Genomic DNA, 27,256 nt, shown 5'->3' with positions numbered 1-27,256 from the left:
TATATTTTTGTAGAAAGAGGACAGTTGTTAGTTTTTTTCAAAACAGGTTTGTTTGCAACGGGAATGATATGCAGCAAAGACATCTCAAGTAAGGTGCGTAGAGTTAATGAAGTTTGCTAGAAAAACGTGGCCGTAAAAGAAATTATTGGAGTACACGGAGAGCACTGGGAAATGCCTTCACCCCGCAATAGTCCTGACAATGAGTAGTGACTCTGGACATAAAATTCAAAGCATGATAAATGAGTTAGACAGGCAGAGCAGAAGGGTAGGTCTTAAAATTAACATGCAGAAAACAAAAGTAATGTTCAACAGTCAAGCAAGAGAACAGCAGTTCGCAATTGGTAGCCAGGTGTTGGAAGTACTAAGAGAATATGTCTACTTAGGGCAGGTAGTGACCGCTGATGTGGATCATGAGAGGGAAATAACTAGAAGCATAAGAATGGGGTGGAGCGCATATGGCAGGTTCTCCCAGATCATGAATCGCAGTTTACCAATATCCCTCAGGAGAAAATTATACAACAGGTATATCTTACAGGTACCCACCTGTGGGGCAGAAACGTGGAGGCTAACAAAGAGGGTCCAGCTTAAGGACAGCTCAGCGAGCCATGGAAAGGAAAATGATAGGTGCAACGTTAAGAGATCGGAAGCGTGCGGAGTGGGTGAGAGAACAAACTCGGGTTAATGACATCATAGTCTAAATCAAAAGGAAGAAATGGTCTTGGGCACGGCATGTAATGCGAAGGCGAGATAGCCGGTGGTCCTTGAGGGTAAAGGAGTGGATTTCAAGAGAAGGTAAACGCAGCAGGGGGCGGCAGAAAGTTACGTGGGCGGATGGGATTAAGACGTTTGCGGGGATACGGTGGCCGCAACTGGCAAAGGACAGGGTTAATTGGAGAGACATGGGAGAGGCCTTCGCCCTGCAGTGGGTGTAGTCAGGCTGATGATGATGATGAGTCTTGAGCGACCTCATAGGGATGATGGAAAAGAGTGTCAAGGAAGTAATCATAACCACTCTAGACATGCAAAAGACAGCTATATCCTCCCCCCTCAAGAGGACTCCCGGAAAACGGGGCAGCTATCAAACTAAAAAAAAAATATGGTTTTAGCTTAGTTAAACCAAGTAGGACGTGCAAAAACACTTGAGGCAACACTCCCTAAAAGGCAACCGCATGAAGAAACAGGGCACGAGCAGCGCGCGTCCATCGCACTCGGCGCGGTTTCCCTCATGATTCGGGCGTCGATCGCTCTCGCGCGCCGGGAGCGGGGATGGCGGAGTGCGCCGGCGACGCAAGGCGAAGAGCCCGTTTACTGGGCCAACAGCGGCGGGCATGATTAGAGATGGCACATATGGGAAGAGCCAGCTCCGCGGCCGGTGTATCGGCCGCGGCGCGAGCCTCCCCCATTCGACCCACCCTACTGTAGCGGCAGAGGTTGGGTGGGGTTTAACGCACGGAAATTGCAGACATCTTGGTTATTAGGTTAAAAAGTCAAAAAATTTATATAACGAACTCGAAGGAGCCCTGGTATTTATTTGTTATATCCTTTATTTCGCTGTAGCCGGATATGACCATGGGTGAAGCTGCGGCCTGCCAATTGGCTTTTCCACCAGCACGCAGCCGACGGACAACATAGCTGTCGGTTAGTTTGCCGGCAATTTCGTGCTCACGCTATAATGGGCTCCGTCCAAAGCTTTCTAAAAGAAATTCTCACGACGTAATCGCTGCTGCGCGTGCACACTTTTACCGAGGCCTGTATCCGCTTCAGCACCTGAATACAGTTCTCAAAATTCGATCGATGTCTTTTTTGTCCACAATCTACTTCTATGGCACCTCACAAGTGGCCGAACATTGACAAGCCAACCGAGTATGTGTCTGCCTCTCCAACGTGCTTCCAGTTCTTCCGCGGCAGACTTAGTTCTGAGCTTAAAAACCTCGTATTGAAGGACTAATGACGTAGAGGGCAGGGAGAGACCCTTTGCGACTAATTAGCGCTGTGTTCATAGCGCTCAAGGCGAAACCGGCCGCAGTTAAGCGGGGGGGGGGGGGGGGCAGTTTTGTCGCCAGTTGCCTTTTCAGTGGTTTCTCTGCGTGAAGCGCCAGCACTCTGGTAAGACTGACCGAACTTAATGCCTTTACTACATGAGAGTGTGTTGTGGCGGCGAACAACAACCATAGACGAAAGCTATTGATGTTATTTCATGGGCCCCCTTCGGTGAAGAGATGTCTTCAGCTTTCGTTTTCGTCTGCTGTCACCCACTATGGCTTTGTGAGGGCAGCGGGATGTTGATGCCAAGTGCAGTGACGAATGATCACACCACGTGATGACGCGGCCGGAACGTGATCTTAATGCACACGGTACCTTAGAAGCGCAGGGCTCAGTGTCCAACGGAGAGGTTGGGGAACCCGGGAGCTGCAATGGCCTTCACAACTGTATCGAGGAGCAGCAGTCCGTGGGCCTCGCGTTTTGTGAAACCGTTCAATGAGCCACTGATCGAGTACCGGCGATGATCGGTGCGCCCATGTCAAAATTTTTGCACTGTACAAGAAAGCATGCATTGAGCATTTTTCTGTGCGGTTTAGCTCTTGAGGAGTGTGACGCTTGTCAGAGCCGGATATATGCAGTAATTTCAATTCACCGCGTGGAATGAGTAGGGAGCTGCCGCATATCATTAAAAATCGATTTACTGAACACAAAAGCCAGTGCAGTTGAATTGGGATTCGTCATACCTGTTAGCAGAAAAATTTTACTTTCCTAAAACACGGCATTAGGTACATGGTATACAAAGAGAGCTCTTAACGGGCATAGCTGTTTCTTGGCAGTCCAGAATAATTTGCTATGAACGATTGTGTTATAAACAAGCATAGAGAGGTTCGATTATATTATACTGAAGAGTCATGGAAGCATGTCGGCTAAAAAATTACCGGATACATAGAATTTTAAAAATACAGGGCAACCAGAATAGCTAGAAGGCTCCAGACATTTTCTCAGTACTTCTGACTTGCAGATGACTGCTGTGTCGTAGCCTGAACAGTCGCATTCTTGAAGAGCACTGCTCTGCCGGTACTCAGCCATTTTTATGGTTTGGTGGCATAAAAATGTTGCCGTGTTGTATCATAGGGCAGATCGAAAGCGCCCAAATTAAACGCTAAACTATAAGTGACCGTCCAAGACTTCCGCAGGTTCCAAAATTCGCCATTTACTGCTTGACTTTTCAAGTAGAACAGCAGGCAATAAAGTGTTTCTTGCCCATAGTATGCGATCTAGTTCATATTTTCTGCGATCACATGGAAAAGGGGAGGTCCTATAGAGCGTGCCGCCATTAGAATCACTGCGTTCAACATTTGCCATGTTTTCAACGCGAGTTGCACCTGATTATATTAATATAAGCAGTTGCAAGTTTTACCCTCTATGTTTTCAAACCACTTGAGTTCATATTTTTTTTCCAGAAAAATCGTCTCAATAGCGAGGGTGAACTGAAACTTGCATAGGAAGGCAAACAGGAACAGAGATACATCGCAAATTGATCGGACTACGTTCTGATGCTTTATACGCCAATAACTAACTTACTTATCAATTTTGGGCTGCCGTATATCTGCCGAAGAACGTACTTGGCTCCAGAATATGCACTAACAGTTTGCAATAGATCAGATTGATGTATCTTGTCTGGCCTAGAATGAATATCTATGCCAAATATGATGAATACAAAACGCCATGCGCCATATGCCTTTTACACAAGCCACATCTCAATTCGTGTAAGAATTCATTCTTAGACACACTTTTTACAGAGAGCTCCAAAATCATTCAGAAGGATTGGCTGGCTGGGACAGTAACTCAAGCCTTGGTATTAAATTTCATTTCTGGCCACTGAGGAAGGAATACATTTACTGAGACAGGGTTAGAGCAACGTTCGAAGGAAAATCCCCGCACTTTATCGCGCAAATTGAGTATTAGTCGAAATGGTTGTGACGCCAGACGTTGAGCTTTGCAATGGCTATGATTAAAGTTAGAGTTATAGTTTTGGCTTAGAGGTCGCAGCATGTCTGGAATGTCAATATGACATGCAAGAATGTGCAAAGTGTTACTGTGCTGAAAAGAAAATAGAGAAATATATTTCCGAATGGAACGCATGAAGCATGTGTTCCGAATCAAACACGCCACTCCTGGGCCGTCCTGACACGTTTTGTAACACTTCGTTAAAGGGAGAATTTTTGTCTACTGTGGGTTTTCACGTGTTCCGGTAAGGCTATCTATGGTTACTCATGACTGTGTAATTTGAAAGAAGAACTAAGAATTAAAGTAGCATATAACCCTTAATGCGCCCGCGTTAAAGGTTATGCAATGCCCTTAGGTTGAAGCATAAGTGCTCCCACATTTTTTCTGTTTTCCTGCTGTCTCTGAAAGTTTGTATACTACGGTGCGAATAATTTATCCATAATACCGTCCATTTCAGAGACAATCGGAAATGACACCATTACAGACGTCGGTAAGTGCAATAGTGAAAATAAGTGAACGCATGAGCTGGTGCAAGATATTGACCGCTCGCTAAGGTAGTCCGACTTATTACGCATCGTAATGGGGATTGAAGGTGCGTTAAGCGCCGGATTCGATAGTGCCACAAGAAATGACTAGATTTTTTTTGCTTTTTAATTCATCTGCGGCGGTAAACTCACACATCAGTCTTGTGAGCATAGTAGTTTGTAAAACCTGTCCAGACAATTTTGCTGGCACCTTTAGTTTGCACAATAATGATTAAAGGCAGGTATTGCTATTCCTCCAGAATTCCTCCGAAGATTCACAGTGCAAAAGTGCGCGAAATAGAACAAATGCATAACTATTAGGCAAACTCTCAAGGGTTTCTGAAAAAATAAAATCCTTCAAGCCGTTGTTTCTTTCGGACAACTGCAGAATTGACGGCGATGAAGCCGTCGTTACCACTTCAAGAGCGCCCACTCCGTTTCTGCTTTTGTCAAATATCCACACTTGGTATATTTCGAGGGAGCAATTTAATGAGCCGTAATGATGCTTGTGACCAATAAGCATTTGAGCAGTACCCTAATTTTGCAGCATATCGACGCGACACCCTTGGACTGCCACACGCCCAGCGGCGAGGGTGTTTATCCTTGAGGCAACTTCATTATACGGCTGTTCTTCAAACTGTAACATCTAAAGTAGGAAATAGAAAGGAAAGCATAGACATGCTCTTCTTGCCAGTACTTACTCATGGTGCAGAAACCAGAGTCCAGCCCATGGAGTAGGAATATATTAAGGTGCTGACAGCTAGCCCGGCGGCACGATAAAATCTTGTTCGCTCCTACTTGTGCTTCGCTCGAACGCGGACACATGGCCCCATGCGATAGGGGCTCGTCCGATCGCCGAGATGCGGCGGCCATAATTCAGACGTTGCACGATCATTCGTTGCGCCAACATGTAGTACGTGCGCTTTATTAAGTGCGGCTAGTTACAGAAGGATTGAAACTGCTGTCGACACCAAATAATTCTGGGCGACTTCCTGCTTTACTTGATGGGACTGCATCAATGGGTGGAATAAGCAGTGTAGGCGCGGCCCTGCGATCCTTCTGCGCTCGTTATCGATATGCGCGTTCACTGCAAATTTCTGTTCGTTCATCTGTGCGAATGCTCACAGCATAATTAACTACACGGACTCTTAAATATAAAATATATGTGGCAACGCGTGTGCCCCCACATATCGGCCAAGGAGCCTACGCGTACAGGCGCGGACAAAAGTAAACGGAGCACGCAACTGTCTTCGAATATTCTTCACGCGTCACCTAATTGAAATTTCCAGCAGTGGTGCGCATGCTGGTAGCGGAGGTTGGTGGGCTTTCTTGTAGACAAACCACGCTTCTTCATTACCAATGGAGAAAGCGTAATTGCACTTCGAACGCAAAAGCGTGCTCCGTTTACTTATGGCCGCGCCTGTACATTCAGACATTACTGGAGCAGTGTAATGCGCCGATGCTGCGAGATGATGCCCGCCTTGTAGAGAACATTGTTAACTTTGGCCAACTGCGATTTTTTAATGAACAGAGAAACCTCAAAGGCGTTTCCGCATCTCGCCTGCATCATAAATATTGCCTCCGAAGACGGGTACATAACTCGCGCTCTTGTGCTGTGTTGCGGAACGCCTTCGCCGCTATACGAACGAGCACAGGAAACAAAAAGAATCCAAGTGTGCATTTGCGAAATTTTAATGGCTAGTGCAGTGCACTTTTAGCTATGCAACGTGAAAATTGTTGGTGGAAATTCCCCCGGCCTTCATCCTGCCAAGCTCTTTCTTTACGCCGACACCGACGATGCTGAGTTGTCTCCCAAAAGGAGAGTGGTGTGCACGCACATAGGTAAAGTACTTACGCGGCTCTAAACTGGGATTGGCGGATGTCGGTTGAGAATAATTGTAGTTGGCAGGGTAGAAGACTTGTTGATCTCAATAGTCTTGGGCCACGAAATTCTCCGTCGAGTGTTCTACGGTCCGACAAGTTACGCAGCTGCATATATGTCATAAATGTTACCGACATGTCTTACCATGCTTTGTGGCACCAAAATGCACAGCTGGTGGAAACTGGTCACGAGATCGCCGACCGAAATTGATTGCTCGGCCGCCGTGGTATTTACAACGAATTCTGATCACCTAGAATTTTAAGCACCTGGACCGAACCAGTGCACGAGAGAACAAACCTTAGTACCATGCGTGCCGATGAAGACGGAGCTTGCACTTAAGTGAGGAGGCGCCTCCAAGTTTCATGGTGGTGGATGGGCATGTTCCTTGATCAGCTGATACGCATGATGTACTCCAGCCATCTGTGCACAGTTTCTTTTGAGGGCTCCATGGTGAATCGGCTTCTCTTTGCTCTTCACATGCCGTCCCCGAGAGGAGTGCGACAGCGGCGGGTGCGGATCGCTTGCTTGCCTGCTTGGCACACGTGGCTGCAGAGTGTCGTTTTCTAGGAGGCTTCCTTAAACTTGCCTGTTTTTTCAGATATTTCCGACATCCAGAAAAAATACTGGGCACAGCATTCGCCAATGGCACCTGTTTCCTCAGTGCATTTAAAAGTGCCTTGGCATTGAAATTGGCGAAGTACGAATTTATATCGTATGTTCGGGAAAGTGCTTCGAGCAGACATGGTCGCTCGCTTGCAATATCTTGTCTGCTCTGGGGACTGCCTGGCGCCACATTTCTAGGCTCTGACGCAGCTTCAAAACGTGACACATGGTCCGTACAACTCTGGTAGCCCGATCTACTGTTGAGCACGAAGCATAATCGCGTCTAGTTGGCTTCTGGACCCGGCTGCGCCCCTCAGGTGTGCCGCAGCAGCAGCCCACACATCAAAGCCACTATGTACTATCGGGGACAAAAGTGGTATAGTCCACGCGGAGGGAGCCGGAGCAACGAAAAACTGCGGCGTTTTGGCGAGCTAAAACACGAAACATTGAAACGAGCTAAGTGACATGCCTGCTGATAATAAAGGTCAGTCATTTGTTGCTTCTATCCCAGATGCCACCTGTACTAGATAGCGTTGCAACGGAGTTTTTCGTTGCTCCGACTCCCGCCGCGTGGAGTATAGCACTTTTGTCCTCGAGAGTACATACGTAGGCCGCGACGACCGTCCACGGCGCCAACCCACGCCACCACGTGCATTTGCACAACGATTAATGCGGCTGGTCCCAAACCGAGGCACGAAAGCTAGTGCTAAAAACTTTTCTTCGTGCACGGCACCTACCAGAACGCGGAAGCCGAGAACCTAACGTCCACACCTTGTGATGCGCTCTGGCTGCGCAATACACCGACAAACACGGCCTAAAACGGCACCGAAAGCCGTGCAAACCGCTCAGCCGCGTCAGCCGCTCGTCAAGCGAATGCCCACTTCTCCGAAGCGCTCCCGCGCCGCTGCTGTCGGCGCATGTACTACTAGAGGGCAAACATGATCCGTGCGCGCTCTCCACCGCAGCGGGTGGTCACTGTCAGGACCTAAAATATTTTACACCGTGGTCTAGCCATGAAGGGCAGAAAACATACTGAGCACAGTGTAGCGAAATGCGAAGGGGACATTGAGAAGTATGAGTTTAAGGGAAATTAAGAAGCAACTTTGTTTCAGCGAAGAACCATGAGGTATTGATAACCTGTGTGTGATCGCGGAAAATAAATACACATGAGCAGAGAATGCAACGTGAACGGATCGTAAGCCGTGGTATCTTAAGGCAACGAATTGGATTGCAACAGAGGGAATCCTGACCAAAGTGTGCTAAGGAAACAGGGGAAGGGATGATACCAAGAATGGATATTTGTTAGTACGAAGTGACTGTAGCTGGTGCGTGGTAGGATTAATTAGATCACCAAAGATGCCTTTTTCTTGCTGTTTATGTCCTTGAGCAGAATATGAGGATGTAAAAGTTATCATGTACGTGTTAGCGAGTGTAATAATATAAACTGCGCAGGAAAGACAGATTTGACAGAAATCCTTGCAGTCAATAAAGGAAGCGAGCTATTCGGAAAACTGAAGTAATAGTACAATGCTTATTTCACAGCTATGCACTGCAAACATTTATCTATGGTTATTCAGAGGGCGGAAGCTCTGAGCAATTCGTCATTTTTTCAAGATTGCTCAGCAACTCTGCGAAACGCACACTAGACGCAAACGTTCCATGATATTCGAATACACATTCTTTTTCGGCAATGAAACTTGAGAATATGGAACCTGGTGCCTAAGCCGAACACTTTTAGGAAAAGTTCTTAAGCTAGGAATTTCATCCGCTAAAATGGATTGCATTTGTAGTCTTGTTTCTATTCCTTGGCACCTGTCTTCAGGAAGAAAGCTGCACCGTAATACTGCCAAGAATTTCACATCAAGATCACAAGACCAAATGTTTAGGGGAAACCCCCAAGGTGGAGTACATTTGTAATAAGGGAGTAATTACTCATTAACGTCCACCCGAGCGCAGCCATACGGCTACAAAGGAAAGCTATACAGCTTTATCAGAAACTTCGTGGTTAAAGAAAAATTCGTCCTGGTCCGGGTTTCGAACCCGGGGCCACCGCTTCGCCGGAGCAGTCGCTCTACCAACTGAGCTAACCGGGACGGCAAGCTTATGGCAGGGCGAGAGCGAATTGATCAATAACTCGAAGTGGGAACTGTGTTGGTAAGATGTCTAGGAGAAACCCCCAAGGTGGAGTAGATTTGAAATAAGGCAGTAATTACTCATTGACGTCCACCCGAGCGCAGCCATACGGCTACACAGTTCCCACTTCGAGTTATGGATCAATTCGCTCTCGCCCTGCCATAAGCTTTTGTTTCCGGTTAGCTTAATTGGTAGAGCGACTGCTCCGGTGAAGGGGTGGTTCGAACCCCGGGTTCCCGGGGTCCCGGGTTCGAACACCGAACCAGGACGAATTTTCTTTAACTAAGAAGTTTCTGAAAAAGCTGTATAGCTCTCTTCTCTATCCGTATGGCTGCGCTCGGGTGGACGTCAGTGAGTAGTTACTCCCTTATTACAAGATCGTAAGAGTAGTGTGGATAGGACTGGTGCAGATTTTCAACGAGTTTATCAATGTCCACAAAATATTCTTCGACGCTGACCCCATGCATGAGAGAAAAATTCTTTAATAATCCTTTTGCTAGAGAAAGCCCAGGCAAGGTCGCCCACTGTTGGTGCTTGGGGCAAAATGTCGATAACTTCACATTTCCCGTATCTTGAATGAGCGTGGCAGGGCACACCCCGAGGCGCCCATCGGCTAGACCGAACTTTAGCTCGCTGGCAGGCACGGCCAGGAGTTGAGAGCGCCCTGCTATTTCTGACCATGTTTTTCCTGCAAACGAGCAGACGAGCTTACCTTGCAATATATTTTAAACTGTGGGCCCAAAACAAAACCTTTGGAATTATTGTTACATGTTTCGAGAAGGAAGGCAAGGAGTGGCTCCACGTAGGGCGAGTTTTTCGTAATTAAAAAAAAGTTATGGTGCTGAAGAAAATACTTTCAGATGATAATGTCTTGTGTGTAGGACGTCTCGCAGTACCGACTGCGTATTAACATATTCATTGCAAGCTTTCCGTTTTTTGACGCGTAAACGTAACGATAATCAGGGCTGTTGGTTTTGTCTCGGATGTAAATATAATCAGGAGCTCCTGCCTTAGGTTCATGAGTGCGTGCAGTTGAAAAGAGGAACTTATTAAGAACAGAAGTAGCAAATAACCATTAACGCTCTCGGGTATTAACCTTTGGGCGGCGCTTAATTGCCCCTACATTTTTTCTGGTTTCGTTCTGCCTATATAATTTTCTATGCTATAGTGCGAAAGATTTATCGATATTACTCTCCATTTCAGTGGAAGATGCTAATGACACCACTATAGTCGACGGTAAGTGTTTCTGTGACAAAACGTTAACGCGTGAGGTGGCGTAAGGAATTCACAGTTCGTTAAGGTGGCCCGGCGTATTACGCATCACATTGAGGACGGAGGGCGTATGAAGCGCAAGGTACAATGATACCACTAGAAACTAGCGGATGCTTCTTTTTTTATTTCAATATTGGTCGTTTAATGACGCATGAGACTTCCGAGCCTAGCGGCTAATGAAACCTTCCCAGAGAGTTTTGTTGCAACCTTTAGTTGTCGGAGTAACCATGAATGGCAGGTGTCATTACTCCTCCAAGCTTTCTTTACAGATTCGTGAAATCGAGCAAAAATGGTAAAGTTCTAAACTATCCTGCTATTTTGAATATGTTTAACCTAACCAGGACGCCAACCTTCAAGGGTTGCCAAAATAGAAAATCCTTCAATCCATTATTTATGTTCGTGAGTTAAATATGACGATGTAAAATTGAACATATTCGCGTCAGCGAACGTAATGGCCTATACAGCGCAGGAAAAAGACATGTGCTAGAAATTGCTTGCATTCAATATGAAAAGCTAGAATAGAAATAATTGCATAAAGCTGCTTCCAAAGCTGTGTAATGCAAATATTTACTTCATGTTTCACATTCAGAGGCTATAAGCACTGAGCAGTCCGTTATTTTTTTAACATTCTTGATGAGCTTAGCAAAACCAAGACAAGACGCAAACATTCCATGTTATTTCATGACACATAATTGTTCGGCGGTGAACTTTAAGGAAATCTAACCTCGCTACTAGCCAGAAACAATTGGGAGATGCTCTCGAGTAAGTCTCGGGTCCTCTAAAATGAATGATGTTATTAGTATTTTCTATTCCTTGGTACCTGTCGTGAGGAAGAAAACTGCACCTTAAACTAGCCACACGTTAACATCAACTGAAATCCTCTCGTTCCTCACGCGATTGTAAAGTCACGATCAGCAAATTTCCTGAACTCCCTGAAAACAGTGCGGATTTAGCTGCTGTAACCTTTCCAACGAGTTCACCAATGCGCGCAATGTATATTTTGGCGCTGGTCCCATGTATAGGGGAAAACTCCCTTACTAATCCTGTCGCATCCGGAACGCCCAAACAAGGGCTCCCACTATTGGCGATCTTAATTTTAAAACACGCTCAAAGTGTCGATACCATTGCCTGTCCCCTACCCTGAATGAGCTTGACAGGACACATACGAAGGTGCCCATCGGCTAAGCCGAAATCGAACTTCCTACCACGCCAGGCCAGCGGTCGAGAGCGCCCTGTTACTTCTCATCTGGTTATCATATTCACCTCCCAGCGCGGAAACGCAGTTATCTATGGAATAGACTAAATTGTGTACCCAAAACAAAGCTAATACATTTCACCTATCGTTTTGGAATTGGAGGGCAGTACGTGGCTCACTTCAAGGCAGCGGCGAAGTTTTCATAGATGAAAAAATTACAGTGCTTAAAGAAATACTTCTAGATAATCGTCTACTGGGCTTATAAAGTCTCGCCGTCCCAACTGTCTAATAACTTATTCGTTGTAAACCTTCCGTTTTTTTCCGCACACAAACAGTGAACTAATTGTGGCTGTCGATTTTCTCTCCTTGATGTAGATATTAGTGAAAGCTCTACACCCTCAGGTAAGTCGCACTGTCATATTGGAAACCTTTAAGATGGCCCAAAACCAACTGCATAAGTATTAACATTGCCAAACAGAACTGTGAGCTTTCTTACTGTTACCGAATTTCTCAAGTTAAAAATTTAATTAAAGAATTATGTGTTGGGGCCACCATCTGGAGTCATCATCTGGCTGTAGTATATTAGTTCCAGCTATAACGAATTCATTAAAAGAGTAATAGGGGCAAATTTATACATCATGTATTTTGTTATCTAGCCTGAAGTTTGGCATGTAAATTTTTCTTCCAGGCGTTTCGCACGTTTCGCGGAGTTCTCTATCTGTGCGTTTTGAGACAAACGCGGTTGTATTCTGCGCATTTTTAAAACTATCCCTCTCATAATTAACCGCAACGGAAGACGACTGCGTATAGAATACTTCTTGAAGGCCAACAGCGCAAACGACGCAGACAAAGTAGAAGAAAACACAGGACAAGCGCTGACTCACAACTGAAATTTTATTCAAGGAAAGTAGTACATCTTATAGAAAAAGTGGCTAACTTATCAGCTAGTAAACAAAACCCATGTTTCTACGTGGCATCGAGGTATGCAACCTCACTGTCATATAGTGAAACAGATGGCTTACTGACGCATAACCTTGTTTTTTTCCTCATGTGATATGCTTCCATAATCTCACGTCCATAGTCTGCGTCGTTTCAGCTGTTGGCCTTCAATATGTTCCACCAACTCGCCCGTTTGGCTATAGAATACTTCTGGTGAGACCTTTTAAAGATAAAGAAGAAACAGGGAAATTCCTAACCATGACTAAATCTCTTTTCTGTTCTTTTCTGTTCTGTTCTGTCAGAGTCTGTGATAACACTGCCAGAAACGTGAGAGCTCTGGCAGAGTGCTTCCAAAACGTTTTAAACGAGTGTTGTTCTTTAATGTGCGCTGGTATAACACAGCACCGGTGCAGCTGGCATTTCGCATCTGTCGGAACGCGACATCCGCTGCCTGTGTGTAGCTCGCCTTCTCGGGATCGGCACTCGAACCCCATAACCACGCACCCATCGCAGAAGTGTGGAGTTTTCCCCCTGCGCATCGTATTCAGGCTGCCGGGTTAGAACCCAATGCACCTGCGCGTGGTGTCAGTGGCGTCGAAAGCAGAGCCATGCTTCAGAGGGAGAACAGCGGCACAGACCACGCGGAACGGAGAAGTGTATAAATCTCCGCCTGGGACTCGGTGCTTGAGCGAAAGGCATATTTCTCGAACCACGCAGCGTCTGGACACGGGAGGCAAGAGCGTGTGTTACAAGCTCTTCCGATACAGCGTTCTTGCTAGCAAGCGTTATAGAACGCGCATGGCAACAGTGCGACGGCGATTGTAAACGCTATAGGCTCACCAAGACTTCGCAATACGCGCTTCTGCAATGTGGAGCAAAGGCCAGGAGTGGGCGAGGGCGCAGAGTTGCGAGATAGGTAAAATAGATTTAAAAATATCGCAGCGCTTCGCACAACCCGCTGGCGCTTACATTCTCACTACGAAGGGATGTGCTTTAGTAGTTCCTTTTATTACGTTAACATTAGAGGTATCATCTCCAGAACACGGGTCCGCCTACGAGCAGTTCCATCGGTGCTGCGCTTGCACGGGGCAAGGAAGCGCATGCAGCGACCTAGGGAGTGCCAACGAGCCATGCTCACGCATTTCTGAGAGAGAGAGACCCGTCGATCCCCTGTGAATTTTCTATCTTGCTTTATATTGTAACGGCCAAGGCTCTACAACCGCTTTACTATGTCGTTCAACGCAGATTCACTTTCAGAGTCTTGGCAGATAATTTTTTTTTCTTTGGTCGATTTCTACAGATGGAAGTAATCACACATGGTTTACATAAGTAAAGGTGAAGATTGTAATGCTACATCTTACATATTGTCGACCAATGATTTTAAATTCCTACGGTACTGAGGGAATGTTAATACCATTAATATGAAGTATTTTAGATTCTTTTCAGCCATATATTTTATCTGTTTGAATGGGTAGCCTAGAACTTTGTAAATACCTTTGTAAGCAGTCGGATCCTGCATACTATTGTTGCCTGCCAGTTTGCTATAATTTTTTGGAATCATTAGAGCCTAATAAAAATCTCCTCTTTCATCCTCTAAAAAGAACCTATGGCTCCCGTGAATGTTACAGATGAAAGTAAGTATTTTCAATTACTGCTTCAGGTATAAATATTGCGCTACTTTCATTTTGAGGCTTCACATCTCAGCCAGGCCTAACCGTCCATAGTGCCTTAAATCCAATATTAAAAATATCGCATGACGTGATTCACTTTCATCACAGCGAAATAAGAATGACGTAGAATCAAGTTCGTTTTTAGGAATTAAAACTTTGCATTACTAAAAATAAAATTTCGTTTAATTTACTGATATTTCTTTCTTTTCTCATATGGTCTCGTGTTATCGGAAACAATTTTGCCATTAATGTCAAAGTTTTGAAATAGCATTTGCCTAGACTCTCATGCAGGTCTGCGGAGGCAGTTATCTACAGTGGGCTGGATTGGCTTGGCCACATTTCAGGAGTTTTCAGGCGGAGGATAAGGAGTTTAAGCAATACAATGATGACATTTATTATTGAAGTAGCAAGCTGAGGTCACGTGTTTTTGGGCTACAAGTGTACTTTTTTCGGGTTGTTAATGCCGATTGCCGCCCGCAGCTTGTGCAGTGATTCAATAGGATTAGTTAGATGTTCGCATCCGAAGGTTGGATGGAAATTACCGACAGCCAAACTCTCCTCAACTTAAAGGACCTTGACCGTACCGTAATCTTGGCCTCTAAGATCCCCGTTTTCCGAGGTGGCCATATAGTTGTAGACTACCGTTAATCAGCCAAATGGCACGGGGCGATGGCGTACAGCGTAGCGAAGTATATGCCGGCAGGAAGCACTTGGGAAGAGAAGCCGAAGTTCAACAAAGCCACAGACAAGGCGTTGGCTTGATGGTGGCGATGGTATGGGGCAGGGCAACGTTGCGTGACAGTACAAGTCCAGTACAGTACAGTACAGTACAGTACAGTACAGTACAGTACAGTACAGTACAGTACAAGTTCAGAAGGAGATTGAGCGCCTGGCTTGTCAATAGTTCGCGCACAGACTTATTGGCCGCAGGGGCTCATGCTGAAACAAACATTGCCAGACATCGGAAAAGATACTCATATGAGAGAAAGTATTTCGGCTATTGCAAGAAGGCATAAAATATGGTTTTCGCATGTTAATGCTGAACCAATGACGAAAATATTGGTTAATGGTAGTCATATTCAGTACATGGATGACGGACCTCTTAGTGGTCTAGACTATGGCCTGGCACTTTTACGAGCAGGAGGTTTGAATGCCAATAATCTGCAACGAAACTGAGGAAGCTAAATAACTTATTCGTACTTAATCACTCTATAAGCTACATTCTGCAGATGGGGTTAAAAAGCCCGAAGAAAACGTACCTTTGTCTCCCAAAAACCTACGAACTGACCCTCCGACCTGAATAGTAAATTTCTTCCCATAGTATGGTTACTCGTGAACCGCAGTAGTGACAAAAACCGCCCATATATTGGTAGTAGATTACTTTGGCATCTTTCAACATAGAACGCACTGAGAATATTGCTTTCTTACTCGTTTAGAGAATCAATTCTGATGCAGGTGTTTTTCTTGTTACACGGCAGTTTTTCTCGTCCCAGAGCAGAGGGGGTTGAGATTTCATTAATGTAACAGTGCATTGCCCTTCTATTTGGGAGGATTTTAAAATAGAATACAAAAAAACATGCCAACGATAAACATGAAATGCCACTAGGCCGCATTGTCTCATTGTGAAGACAAAACGCTCTTGTACATAATTATAGCAGCAGCGGCCGTTTTCTGGAGTTATGCTGACAGCAAAGCCCAGAGCAGAAATTTGTGGGTCGAACACACGGGAAATGAATTCTCGGCCATGTTACCTCAGTTTTGTGCCCTGAGGGAGACTTCTTCTGCGTACAATACCGCCATCGTCGTTGTAAAAAATAATTTCTTTTTAAAATGTTTTTGCGGTAGGCTCCACATTGCATTTCTGCAGCGCTCTAAGCGCTCTTGCCCTCCTGAGTTTATCTTTACTGTTACCACTAATGTATAACAACCCACAGTTTACTGTTAAAAAAAATCCACAGGTCCCAAAGCTGAAGGAACATACACAATGCATTTCTGCAGCGCTCTATGCACTCTTGCCCTCCTGAGTTTACCTTTACTGTTACCGCTGTTGTGTAACAACGCACTGTTTACTGTTAAAGAAAATTCCGCAGGTCCCGAAACTGAAGGAACATCCACATTGCATTTCTGCAGCGCTCTAAGCACTCTTGCCCTCCTGAGTTTATCTTTACTGTTACCACTGTTGTGTAACAACGCACCGTTTACTGTTAAAAAAAATCCACAGGCCCCGAAACTGAAGGAACATCCACATTGCATTTCTGCAGCGCTCTAAGCACTCTTGCCCTCCTGAGTTTATCTTTACTGTTACCACTGTTGTGTAACAACGCACCGTTTACTGTTAAAAAAATCCACAGGTCCCGAAACAGAAGGAACATCCACAACAACCGTGACTACTACAAAGGCGAACGTTTCCACGGAATCAGAGGCGGCATCAGAAAGTAAGTTTTATGTAGAAATCAATCCAATTCTTGTGCGGCACGCTGGAGTTCCCTGTCTTTGCTTTCACACTGTCCTTATTTCTTACATTTGTTCTGCTCTATCAGTGTATAGCGGCGTCTCAAAGCCTGCTGCCGCGTATTGCTGACGGAAGAGGTGGTGTATGTAGGTTAATTGCCTACTCGAACGATAAATTCTGACACGACACGTAGCTTAACTTAGGTCTTAAAGAGCCAGATATGAAGCCCAACAACTCTTTAACATGATCATTTTATTCTGTAACTTACAAAAGACTTGGCCGGTAAAATATTTGCGGATGCGCATCTCAAAAGTGGATGTAACGGCCCCCAGGCCTGACGCCCGGCTTCCCAGCGGATGTGTGCTTCTGTTGAGACAAACGGGGATGTATTTTGCGCATTTTCTAAAGCTGTCCCTGATAACCGCAACGCAAGACGACTGCGTGGAACCTTACAGCACGTCTCTATGTTTTCTTTTATACTTGTGGGCATTAACAACTGTTGATTCATTTTTCTTATCGCTTTTACCGTGGAACACTACGTTATCTGAGAGGATAACGAAGTACACACCGCTGTTTCAGATTCAACGAATCAAGAAATATGAGTTAAATCTTCTAGTAACATTCTCATTTATACAGGAAAAAAGGACAATGAAATAAGTAGTTATTTTGATTTCCAGCAAATTACCAAATAAGGAAGTTTGCGAACTTAGTTCTTGAAAAATCTCAGAAAAATCGCAGCTATCTCAGAAGACAGTGACACTGAAAAAGACAGCTGTCTGAAAAGAATGCTAAACGGTGTCTGGTGTCTTTACCTTTGCCCCATCTAGACGAGCTGCGTGTCGAGTGATCTCTTGTATGTGAAAGAAGCGAAGACCACTACGAAAGGAACGAAGCGCAGTTTTTTTTTCTTCGCTATAAAAAAGATGGCTTGCACGTGACGATAGTGCATCTGTTCCAGTGCAGTACGAGCCGTTTTAAGAGTTAAAAAAATACATACTTTAGCTCTATTTTTTCGCTTCCTTGATTCATTATTGACATCATTACATTCATCAGCCTATGTACAACTAATGGACGACAAAGCCTCTCTCATCATTTCTCAACTAACCCTGCCCTGTGCCACCTTTCTGCCACCTTTTCTCAAAAATTTGGCACCAGCGACCTGTCTCTCTGCTGCCACCTGCTATGCTGGCCTTCTGTTCCGAGCCATTCTTCCCCTGCTTGTTTCAGTCCCGACGCACGGGTCGCCTTTACGAACTGCCACGATTTGGTGTATTCCTTGAAAACTTTCACTGCTTTGCTGCCTATCAAAATCTTAGGGGTGGTCGAATAGCCCTTTCTGAAACCTAATAGAATACGCATAATGTACCTTTGCTACCGAATATGAATATTTTAGCAGAAAATCACATTGAATAGGAATCAAAAAGTGAGAGAACCGAACCGAATACCAATCGAACATTTTCACGAATATTTGCTACTTGTGATATATTCCACGAACCATGGTCAGGAACATCAAAGCGGTGCCTTCACATTTATAGCTGTGTGCCTTAAAAGGCGAAACACTGAAGGAAAGAGTGAGAAAAGAAATTCGGGGAAATGAGGGCCCTAGTAGAGTGTTTCCGAAACGGTTTAATGGACTGTTGTTCTTTAATGTGCGCTGGCATCACGCAACACCGGTGCATCTGGCGTTTCACATCTGTCGGAACGCGACAGCCGCTGCCTATATGTAGCTCGCCTTCTCGGGATCGACACTCGAACTCCATAACCATGGACCCACCGCAAAGTTGTGCAGGTTTCTCCCTGCGCACCGTATTCAGGCTGCCGGGTCCGAACCCAATGCATTTGCGCGAGATGCCAGTGGCGTTGAAAGCAGAGCCATAGTTCAGAGTGAGGACAGTGGCACATACCATGCGGAACAGAGGAGTGTAGAAAACTCGGCCTGTGACTAGGGGCGTGGGCGAAAGGCATATTTCTCGAACCACGCAGCGTCTGGACACGGGAGGCAAGAGCGTGTGTTACAAGCGTTTCAGACACTGCGTTCCTGACGGCCAGCGTTATAGAACGCGCATGACAACAGTGCGACGGCGATTGTAATCACTAGGCTCACCAAGACATCGCAATACACGCCTCTGCAATGTGCAGCAAAGGCGAGGACTACGCGAAGACGCAGAGCTGCGAGATAGGTGAAAGGGATTTAAAAAAATGTCTCAGCGCTTCGGACAACTGGCTGGCGCTTACATTCCAATATGAAGGGATCAGCGTTGGTAGTTATTTTTTTTGTGTCAGCATTTAGAGGCGCCATCTCCAGAAAACGGGCCCGCCTATGAGCAGTTTCATCGCTGCTGCGCTTGCGCGGGCCACGGTGAAAGAAAGCGTGTGCAGCTACCTATGCAGTGCCAACAAGACATGCTCACGAATTTCTGAGAGACCCATGAGTTCCCTGTTAATTTTCTATTTTGCTTTATTTTTTTAACGGCCAGGGCTCTTCAGCCGCTTTACTATAGCGCTCAACGCAGACCCACTTTCAGAGTCTTGACAGATATTTTTTATTCATTTTGTCGTTTTCTACAGATGGAGGAAATCAGACGTGGTTTACATAAGTAATGGCCAAGATTGTAATCCTAATCCTCACTTATTGTTACCAATGAATTTAAACAGCTTTGGAACTGCGGGAATATTAATAGCATTACTATGGAATATTTTAGATTCTTTTCCGCCATATATTTTATCTGTTTGAGTTGGTAGCCTAGAACTTTATAAATACCTTTGTAAGCAGTCCGATCCTGTAGCCTAGTGTTGACTGCCAGTTTGCTATAATAATTTTTAGAATCATTACTAGAGGCTAATAAAACTGTCCTCTTTGTTCCTCTAACAAGAACCAATGGTCCCCGGGAATGTTACTGAAGGAAGTAAGTATTTGGGATTACTTGTTCAGGTGTAAATATAGCGCTACTGTCAATTTGAGGCTTCACACCTCAGCCAGGAATAACCGTCCTTAATGCCTTGAATCCGAGGTGACAAATATCGCCCGACGTGATTGACATTCATCACAGCGAAGCAATTATGACATACAAGCAAGTTCGTTTTTAGAAATTAGAACTTTACATTACCTAAAGTAAAATTTCGTTTAATTTGGTGATATTTGTTTCTTTTCTCTTATGGTCGCTTGTTATTGCGAACAATTTTTGACCAGCTCAAAGTGACGGCACTCATTGATGGTGGTGTCAACAGTACTGCAATCTTTACACAGGAGCAAATGAAAAGCATTCTCAGCGATGCCGTTCAGCACGTGGCCTACTTTGTCGGACTAGCTCATGGTGGCGTCGAGAAAAAAAAACATGCTAACGGTAAACATGAATTCCCACTAAGCCACATTGTCTCATCGTCAAGGCAACACTCTTGGACATAATTATAGCACGAGCGGCCATTTTCGGGAGAGATGTTGACAGCAAAGCCCAGCGCAGGAATTTGTGGGTCTATCACACAGGAAGTGTATTCTCAGCCGTGTTGCCTGAATTGTGTGCCCTAAGGGAGACTTCTTCTGAGTACAATACTGCCATCGTCGTTCTTAAAAATAATTAACTTTTAAAATGCTTTTTGCGGAAGGCTCTTAATTGCATTTCTGCAGCGCTCTAAGCACTGTTGCCCTTTTGAGTTTATCTTTACTGTTACCGCTGCTGAGTAAAAAGGCGCCGTTTACTGTTAAAAAAATCCACAGGTCCCGAAACTGAAGCAACATCGCCAACCACCGTGGCTACTACAAAGGCGAACATTTCCACGGAATCAGAGGCGGCATCAGAAAGTAAGTTTGGGGGTAGAAATCAATCTAATTCTTTGCGGCACGCTGGAGTTCACTGTCTTTCCTTTCACACTGTCCTTATCTCTCACATTGGTTTTGCTCTATCAGTGTATAGCGGCGTCTCAAAGCTCGCTGCCGCGCGGGAGACGTGGTGTATGTAGGTTAATTGCCTTCTCGCACGATAGATTCTGACACGACAAGCAGCTAAACTGAGGTCTTAAAAAGCCACATATGAAGCCCAACAACTCTTTAACATGATCATTTTCTTCTGAAACTTGTAAAGACTTGGCCGGTGAAATATTTGCGGATGCTCATCTCAAAAGTGGATGTAACGGCCCCCAGACCTGGCGCCCCGCTTCCCCGCGGATGTGTGCTTGGAAGCGGTTCCTTAAACCTCGGAGGACCGCCGGCGATTCGTTATCCTGTAAAGCCTCTGGCAAAGTGATCCTTTGCGTAGGTGCGTTCTCTGCACTGCAGAGAAACAGGTTAATTTTAAGCAATCCCTCACAAATATATCCATGATATCAGGACAAAAATACCCTATTTGCAGCTGAAAGAAATAGCCCAAAACGAACTGACCGCCCAGCGACCGGCTCGCGTCGCATCAATCAAAGCAGAAAAGCACGCTCAGGGCGAACGTCTAGCCTACGAACGTGCCATAAGCAAGCCGTTGAAGAGTTGCGGCTATATAACTGTGGTTTAAAGCAAAAACATGTTCATGTTAAAATTGGGTCAGTTCTATATACAAGTGTAACAGTTTGCAATTGATAAAAGGGATGTATTCCGCCTGCGCTAGAATAAACATATCCACAAAATTTGATTTATGCAATACGCCATGCGCAGGATAGGTTCTACACGGAATCATACTTTTAGTTGTTTCATATTTGATTTTCAAACACACCTCTTACAGGGCGCGCAATATCATTCAGAGAGCTTTGCTGGCTGTCTTCATGTAACGGAGGGCTTGGTACTCTATTCGATTACCGGGTGGTCAGAGACATGTGATTTTAACTCGGCAGCATTAATGCGGCCGTTCAGAGGAAACACCGGGCGCGTTGCTAACTGGAATTTGCCCCAGATGATTTTCAGATCAAACGTTGATATGTGGGATAAAAATGAATAAAGGTAGAGCTAAACTTTGGACATGAGAACGGTGCAAGAATGAAATGTCATTATTACATATACGTGTGCAAAGTTCTTTAACACGCTGGAAAAGATGTAGTTAATTAGTTTAGAATGGAGCTCATAACTCTTGGTTCCGAATCAAACACGTTACTCGAAAGCCTCCGTCACACGTCCTTTCGACTTGATTAAAATGAGACCTTGTGTGCCCTGCTCCCTATGTTTCTCGAACTGCAAATGACTGGAACCGCCTGCCCTGCCTTCATCGCTGCAATCACCGATGTCAAACATTTCAAGAAAATTACTTTTGATTTTGTATGCCCCTCCTATCTGTAATGCCTCCGGGCCTTGAGATTATTGAAAATAAATAAATAAATAAATAAATAAATAAATAAATAAATAAATAAATAAATAAATAAATAAATAAATAAATAAATAAATAAATATGCCCATACTGATGAGACATATACTGGTATATACTTATGAGTGTGTGTTGGAAACAGGAAATAATGAATGAATAATTCTTCAAATAGCCACTGAAGCTGTCTCGTCATACCCTTTGAGCGGACCGCAAGTGCCCCCGCAATTTTTCAGGTTTAGTTCTGCCTCCCATAGTTTGCGTAGTAATGTGCGAATAATTTGTCGCTATAACTGTCCATTGCATTGGAAGGCGCTAATAACACCACAACAGTCGACAGTAAGCGTATTAGTGACATTAAGTGACCTGACTGTTCAATAAGGTGGCCCGATCTTTTACGCTTCATACTGATGACTGAGGGTTGCATTAAGCCCAAGTTACAAAAGGCATCACTTCAAGTCACTAGTTGCTTGTCTTTTCAATGCATTTGTGGGCATTAACCAAAACACGAAACTCCTGAATTTAGAAATGAATAAAATTTTCGGGCCAGCTTTTTTCCTACCTTTAGTTGTCGGAGTAACCACGAATGGCAGGAGACATTACTCCTCCAAGCTTCCTCCATAAATTCGCAGCAAAGAAAAGGTCGTGAAGTGGAGCAAAAACTTAGTGCATTTAACAGCTATCCTCCTGTTTTGAACAAGTTTAACATAATGAGGACTGAAACCTTCAAGGGTTTCCGAAAATAAAATTCTTCAAGCCATTGCTTTTTTAGAGCAAGCACAGAACTTGCACCGATGAGGGCCTCCTGCCTAGATCAAGAGCGCCCGCTCCAAAGGATACTCCGCCGTATGGCCATTGTTGGTGCATCTCGAGAGAGCGCGTTATCGAGCCGTATTGGTTCTTGCGGCCAATGACCTTTTGAATATAATACGAAATATATCGCATTTGATCAAGAAATGGTTCAACTCCGACACCTCAGCGGAGAGGGTGTTTATCTGTGGCATATTATCACGATACGGCTGTTCTAACACTAACTTCTAATGTAGTGAGTCGAAACGAAAGTATAGACCTGTTCTCTTGCCTGCACTTCCATGGTACAGAAAATTGAGTACAGCCAAGAAAGGCTGAAATTATGTTGAGGACAGTGCAGTGATTTTTGAAAAGGGCACTGATAAGTGTAATTTTAACAAAACTTAAGAAATCGCTTTGTTTCAGGGAAATATCATGAGGTATGGATATCCTATGTGAGATCAAGGAAAATAAACGCACATAGGTAGTAGATAACGTGAACGGAAGATTGGCTTTTGTAGCTTAGTGTAACGCAAGGCACTCCAACCTTGGGAAACCATGACAAATGATGCTAACGAACAAGTTGAACGGGTGATATCAGGAATGAATATTTCCTAGTACGGTGGGACAGCAGCCACTGAGCGAGAGGGTTAATTAGATGTCCACTGAAGGTGCCCTTCGCTTGCTACTTATGATCTTGAGCGGAATATGACGACGTGAAATTGAGCTTATTGGCATTAGAGAAAGTAATAGGCTATACGGCGCAGGAACACGAGATGTGCCAGAAATTGCTTGCACTTAATATAGAAAACGAGTTATTTTTAAAATAGAAATAATTGTACAAAGCTGCTTTTACAGTTATGTAATGCAAAGAAATAATTGTACAAAGCTGCTTTGAATGTTATGTAATGCAAACATTTACTTCAGGTTTCAAATGCAAAGGCTGGAAGGAATGAGCAGTTCATTCTTTCAACATTGCTGATCAGCTTAGCGACATCAAGCAAAGAAGACATGCCATGTTATTTGAAGACACTTGTTTGTCCGGAGATGAAATTTAAAGAAATCTAACCTCGGTGCAAGCCAGAATCATTTAGAGAGGCTCTCAAGTTGCACCTTAGATAGCCTAAAATGGATGATATAAGTATTCATGTTTCTCTTCCTTGGTTTCTGTCGTGACGATGAAAACTGCACCTCAAACTATCAACATGTTCGCATGAATTGAAATGCTGTCGTTCCTCATGTGAGTTTCTCATCACAACCAGCAAATTCCCTGAACTCCATGAAAACAGTGCAGATTTGGCTTGTGTAGCTTTTCAACGATTTAACAATTGAGCGCAATATATACTTCGGCGCGGTCCCGACGCATAGCAGAAAACTCCCTGATTAATCCTGTCACTAGAGAAACGCCATAAGAAGGGCTCCCACTAATGGCGATCTAAAGTTTACAGCGCGCGCAAAATGTCGATACCATGACCTGTCCCCTACCCTTAATGAACTTGAGAGGGTACATCCCAAGGCGCCCATCGGCTAAGCCGAAATCAAACTTGCTAGAACGGCGGGCCAGCGGCCCAGAGCGCGCTTGTCCCTTCTCATCTGCTTATTTTATTTGCCATCTAAAACGAAAATGCAGTTATTTTTGCAATAGACTCTCAGTTCACTACCCAGGAGAAAAATGCTACATTTCACTTGTCTTGGAATGGGAGGGCAGTTGGTAGCTCCCGTCAAGGCACAGGCGAGTTTTTCATGAATAAAAAAATTACCGTGATTAACGAAATATTTTAAGATAATCGCGTGCTGTACAGGTAATTTCTCGCCTTTCTACTGCCTATTAACTTATTCATTGCGCGCCCACCGTTTTTTATAAAAAAAAACAGCGAATTAATCACAGCTGCTGTTTTTCTTTTCTTGATGTAGATATTACTGAGAGCTTCACCCCCTCCGGTAAGTCTCACTATGTCGCAGTATGTAGCCTAACTTCTGCTAATGATTGACAAAGCCTTTCTCATCATCTGTCAATTAACCCGGCCCTGTGCCACCTTTCTGCCACCTTTTCTCAAAACTTTAGCACCGGCCAACCTGTGTCTCTGCTGCCACCTGCTTTGCTTGCCTTCTATTGGAATCAAGTCATTGGTTATCTTCACTTCGCATCACATGTCTAGCCTAGGATCCTTTCTTCTACATGATAAATACTGAGATTTCATTAACTCGCGTTTGTTCCCGGATCGATTCTGCCTTCTTCCTCTCTCTTGAAGTTGCAGCTATCTCTAATTTCCAAGCCTCACAGCGTTGTCCGCAATTTAAATTTAGCTCCCTTTCATTAACCTCCATGTTTCTGTCTCTTCGATGAGTACCGGTAAGATACAGTTAATATATACGTTCCTCTTGAAAAACAAAGATAAGTTGCTATTCATTACATGCCAGTGCCTGCTCTATGCACTCCCAGCCATTCGCCTCCTTTGCTGTCTACCGGAAACTTAAGGGTGTGCGAATAGCACTTTTCGAAACCGAATAGAATACGAATAGTGTATCTTTGCTACCGAATCGAATATGAATAGTTTAGCTGAAAAGCGAATCGACTACCAATCTAAAAATGAGAGAACCAAACCGGATACCAATCGAATATTTTCACAAACATTCGCTACTCGTGAGAATATTCAACGAATAATGCTGAGCAAAAGTGAAGCGCGGCTGTCACAGTCATAGCTGCGTCCGTTAAAAGACATAACAGTTACCTCCATTTGGGGAGATTGTAATTCTCAGAGGAAAAGTACCTTTTGCTGTTGCTAACGGGAGATAATATACTAGCGCCAGTTCTTTGTGCACTACACGGGCGAGGGCTGACGTACGAGGAATGGCCTCCAAGGTCAGGCACAAAGGCAGGGTTTCCTGTACTGCCTGAGCCCTCCCCACCGTCCAATCTCTGAGGCCATGCACGAGGATTACAAAAACCGCCACATTAATGGCCACACTGTGGCGCTGTACCCTCCGTCCAGCACATTGCCGACAGCGGCAGCATAGTAACGCGGCGTGTATGGTCTCTCTTTTTGGGACCAAATTTCCGAATACTCGAACACCCCTACGAAAACCGCACTGCCCTTCCGACACTATAGATCATTACTTCGGACTTTATAATTTTCAGGCCCACCAGTCAGCCTTGAGCGCCTCTATCGTCGGTTAAGCTTCTGAATTAATACCCGCAATGATATTAGCGTTATTACCGTGGGTCACTTTAGCACTAAGCTCGAACTAGTCAGTTAAGGCGAGCAATTTCTTTTGCAGCGAGTACCTGAACTCCTGTACTTTTGATCAAACCGCTAGCTGGCTCGTCCGTTTCTCACGTACTACTTTTTTCCGTTTCCTTTTCATATTCAGGCCAATTTGAAGCATCAACTTTTACGACCATCACATCTGCCTTGCCACTCACCTGCAGATCCTGCCTTATACCAGGATATTCGCACAATGTGACGTTATTTTTTTTTCATTTTAAGAATCAACATTCATGGTTTTCCAAGTTCTTTTCCTGCTGCTCTATTTGGGGAGTAAGGTTTTTATAATGCGTAAACGGTCTCGGTGTGCAACCTCTATTCCCTCCCTCTCGTAAGTGCTTCTTCGGTCCCCCTTACGACATTCAGCCCTATGACGTTCCACTTATTACCCGCGTGTTCCTGGAAGGACACTGCTAAACTAGAACCTCCGATAAGTACATGGATAAGTACATGGCGTTAAGCACGCTAGGTTCACTTTCAACAGACGTCTGTCCGGAGCTAGAAATTTTTAGCATCTCGCTGCATCTCTCGTTGGATCGTTACTTTGGTCAATTGCTCTGCATCCACAGTGGACTGCGGATTTATTTAATGCAATAGAGGCCTAACGGCAGACACGTCTAAGAAAACAGTTATATGCAATATCATTACTTCACTGAGGGCTTATAAGACCCAAAGTACAGCTTAAAATATGGCTCCGTTCAAGTGCATTCGGCGCAAGGAAAATATTTTTCATATTTATAAAAACTTTGCCGAACTGCATTTCACTGTACCGAATAAATTGCGGAAGCGCACCACTTTAGGGCTGTGCTCAAGCATACCATGAAATATTTACGTCAAAAATATGTTATGTCAATTCTCATGCCTTTGCTGGTTTTGTGGACTTATTCTCGCTACGAAAATTTGATGACCTTATTTATAACCTACACGTTTTCCGTCTCTGGCTGCTAAATGTTATAGCTTAAAAAACAAACAGCAGAAGGAATGGCAAATGAGCGGCTATACGTGTTTTCCACAAAATAAGGTTTCTGCTTTACATACCTAATGAAAAAGTACAGTCTGACTTAGTCTTAATAGCGAGAATTGAAATATTTACCGTACTGGTAGAGATCAAGTGGACCAAAGGTATATAAAAGATAGAAAGTACGAAGAAGTATAGAACGAGCGCCACCATGTAAGCGCGCTTTTAAAACTGCAAACAGCGTTCTAATAAATTCCGCAAGCGTCTGGTAATTTTATAAACTTGTTTGAATTGTCTATGTTCG

The 27,256-nt window shown here is 44.4% G+C and overlaps 1 protein-coding gene and 1 non-coding gene across 17 annotated transcripts in view; one reads left to right on the top strand and one right to left on the bottom strand.

Annotated features, from left to right (window-relative positions):
- Positions 1-27,256, top strand: part of LOC149347166 (uncharacterized) — a 51,951-nt gene that overhangs the window by 11,782 nt on the left and 12,913 nt on the right. For 3 of the 16 annotated variants that reach the window (XM_089586925.1, XM_089586910.1, XM_089586914.1), the window contains 8 exons: positions 4,451-4,483; positions 10,339-10,371; positions 11,978-12,004; positions 14,143-14,175; positions 16,563-16,646; positions 19,537-19,569; positions 20,379-20,462; positions 24,643-24,669. In XM_089586925.1, coding sequence (XP_089443051.1) covers positions 14,148-14,175; positions 16,563-16,646; positions 19,537-19,569; positions 20,379-20,462; positions 24,643-24,669 — 256 coding nt within the window. In that variant the 5' untranslated portion in view covers positions 4,451-4,483; positions 10,339-10,371; positions 11,978-12,004; positions 14,143-14,147. The remainder of the gene's footprint in view (positions 1-4,450; positions 4,484-10,338; positions 10,372-11,977; positions 12,005-14,142; positions 14,176-16,562; positions 16,647-19,536; positions 19,570-20,378; positions 20,463-24,642; positions 24,670-27,256) is intronic. The other 13 variants (XM_089586926.1, XM_089586915.1, XM_089586919.1 and 10 more) reach the window with 9 other exon arrangements.
- On the bottom strand, positions 9,022-9,095 carry TRNAA-GGC (transfer RNA alanine (anticodon GGC)). Its single transcript has one exon. It is a non-coding gene; the product is annotated as a tRNA-Ala (tRNA).

This window comes from Amblyomma mixtum, chromosome 4 (genome assembly GCF_055824585.1).
Source record: "Amblyomma mixtum isolate Tamu chromosome 4, ASM5582458v1, whole genome shotgun sequence".
NCBI classification, from domain to species: Eukaryota; Metazoa; Arthropoda; class Arachnida; order Ixodida; family Ixodidae; genus Amblyomma; species Amblyomma mixtum.
The sequence above is the reverse complement of the archived record's forward strand: the minus strand, read 5'-3'. Positions and strand labels throughout refer to the sequence as shown.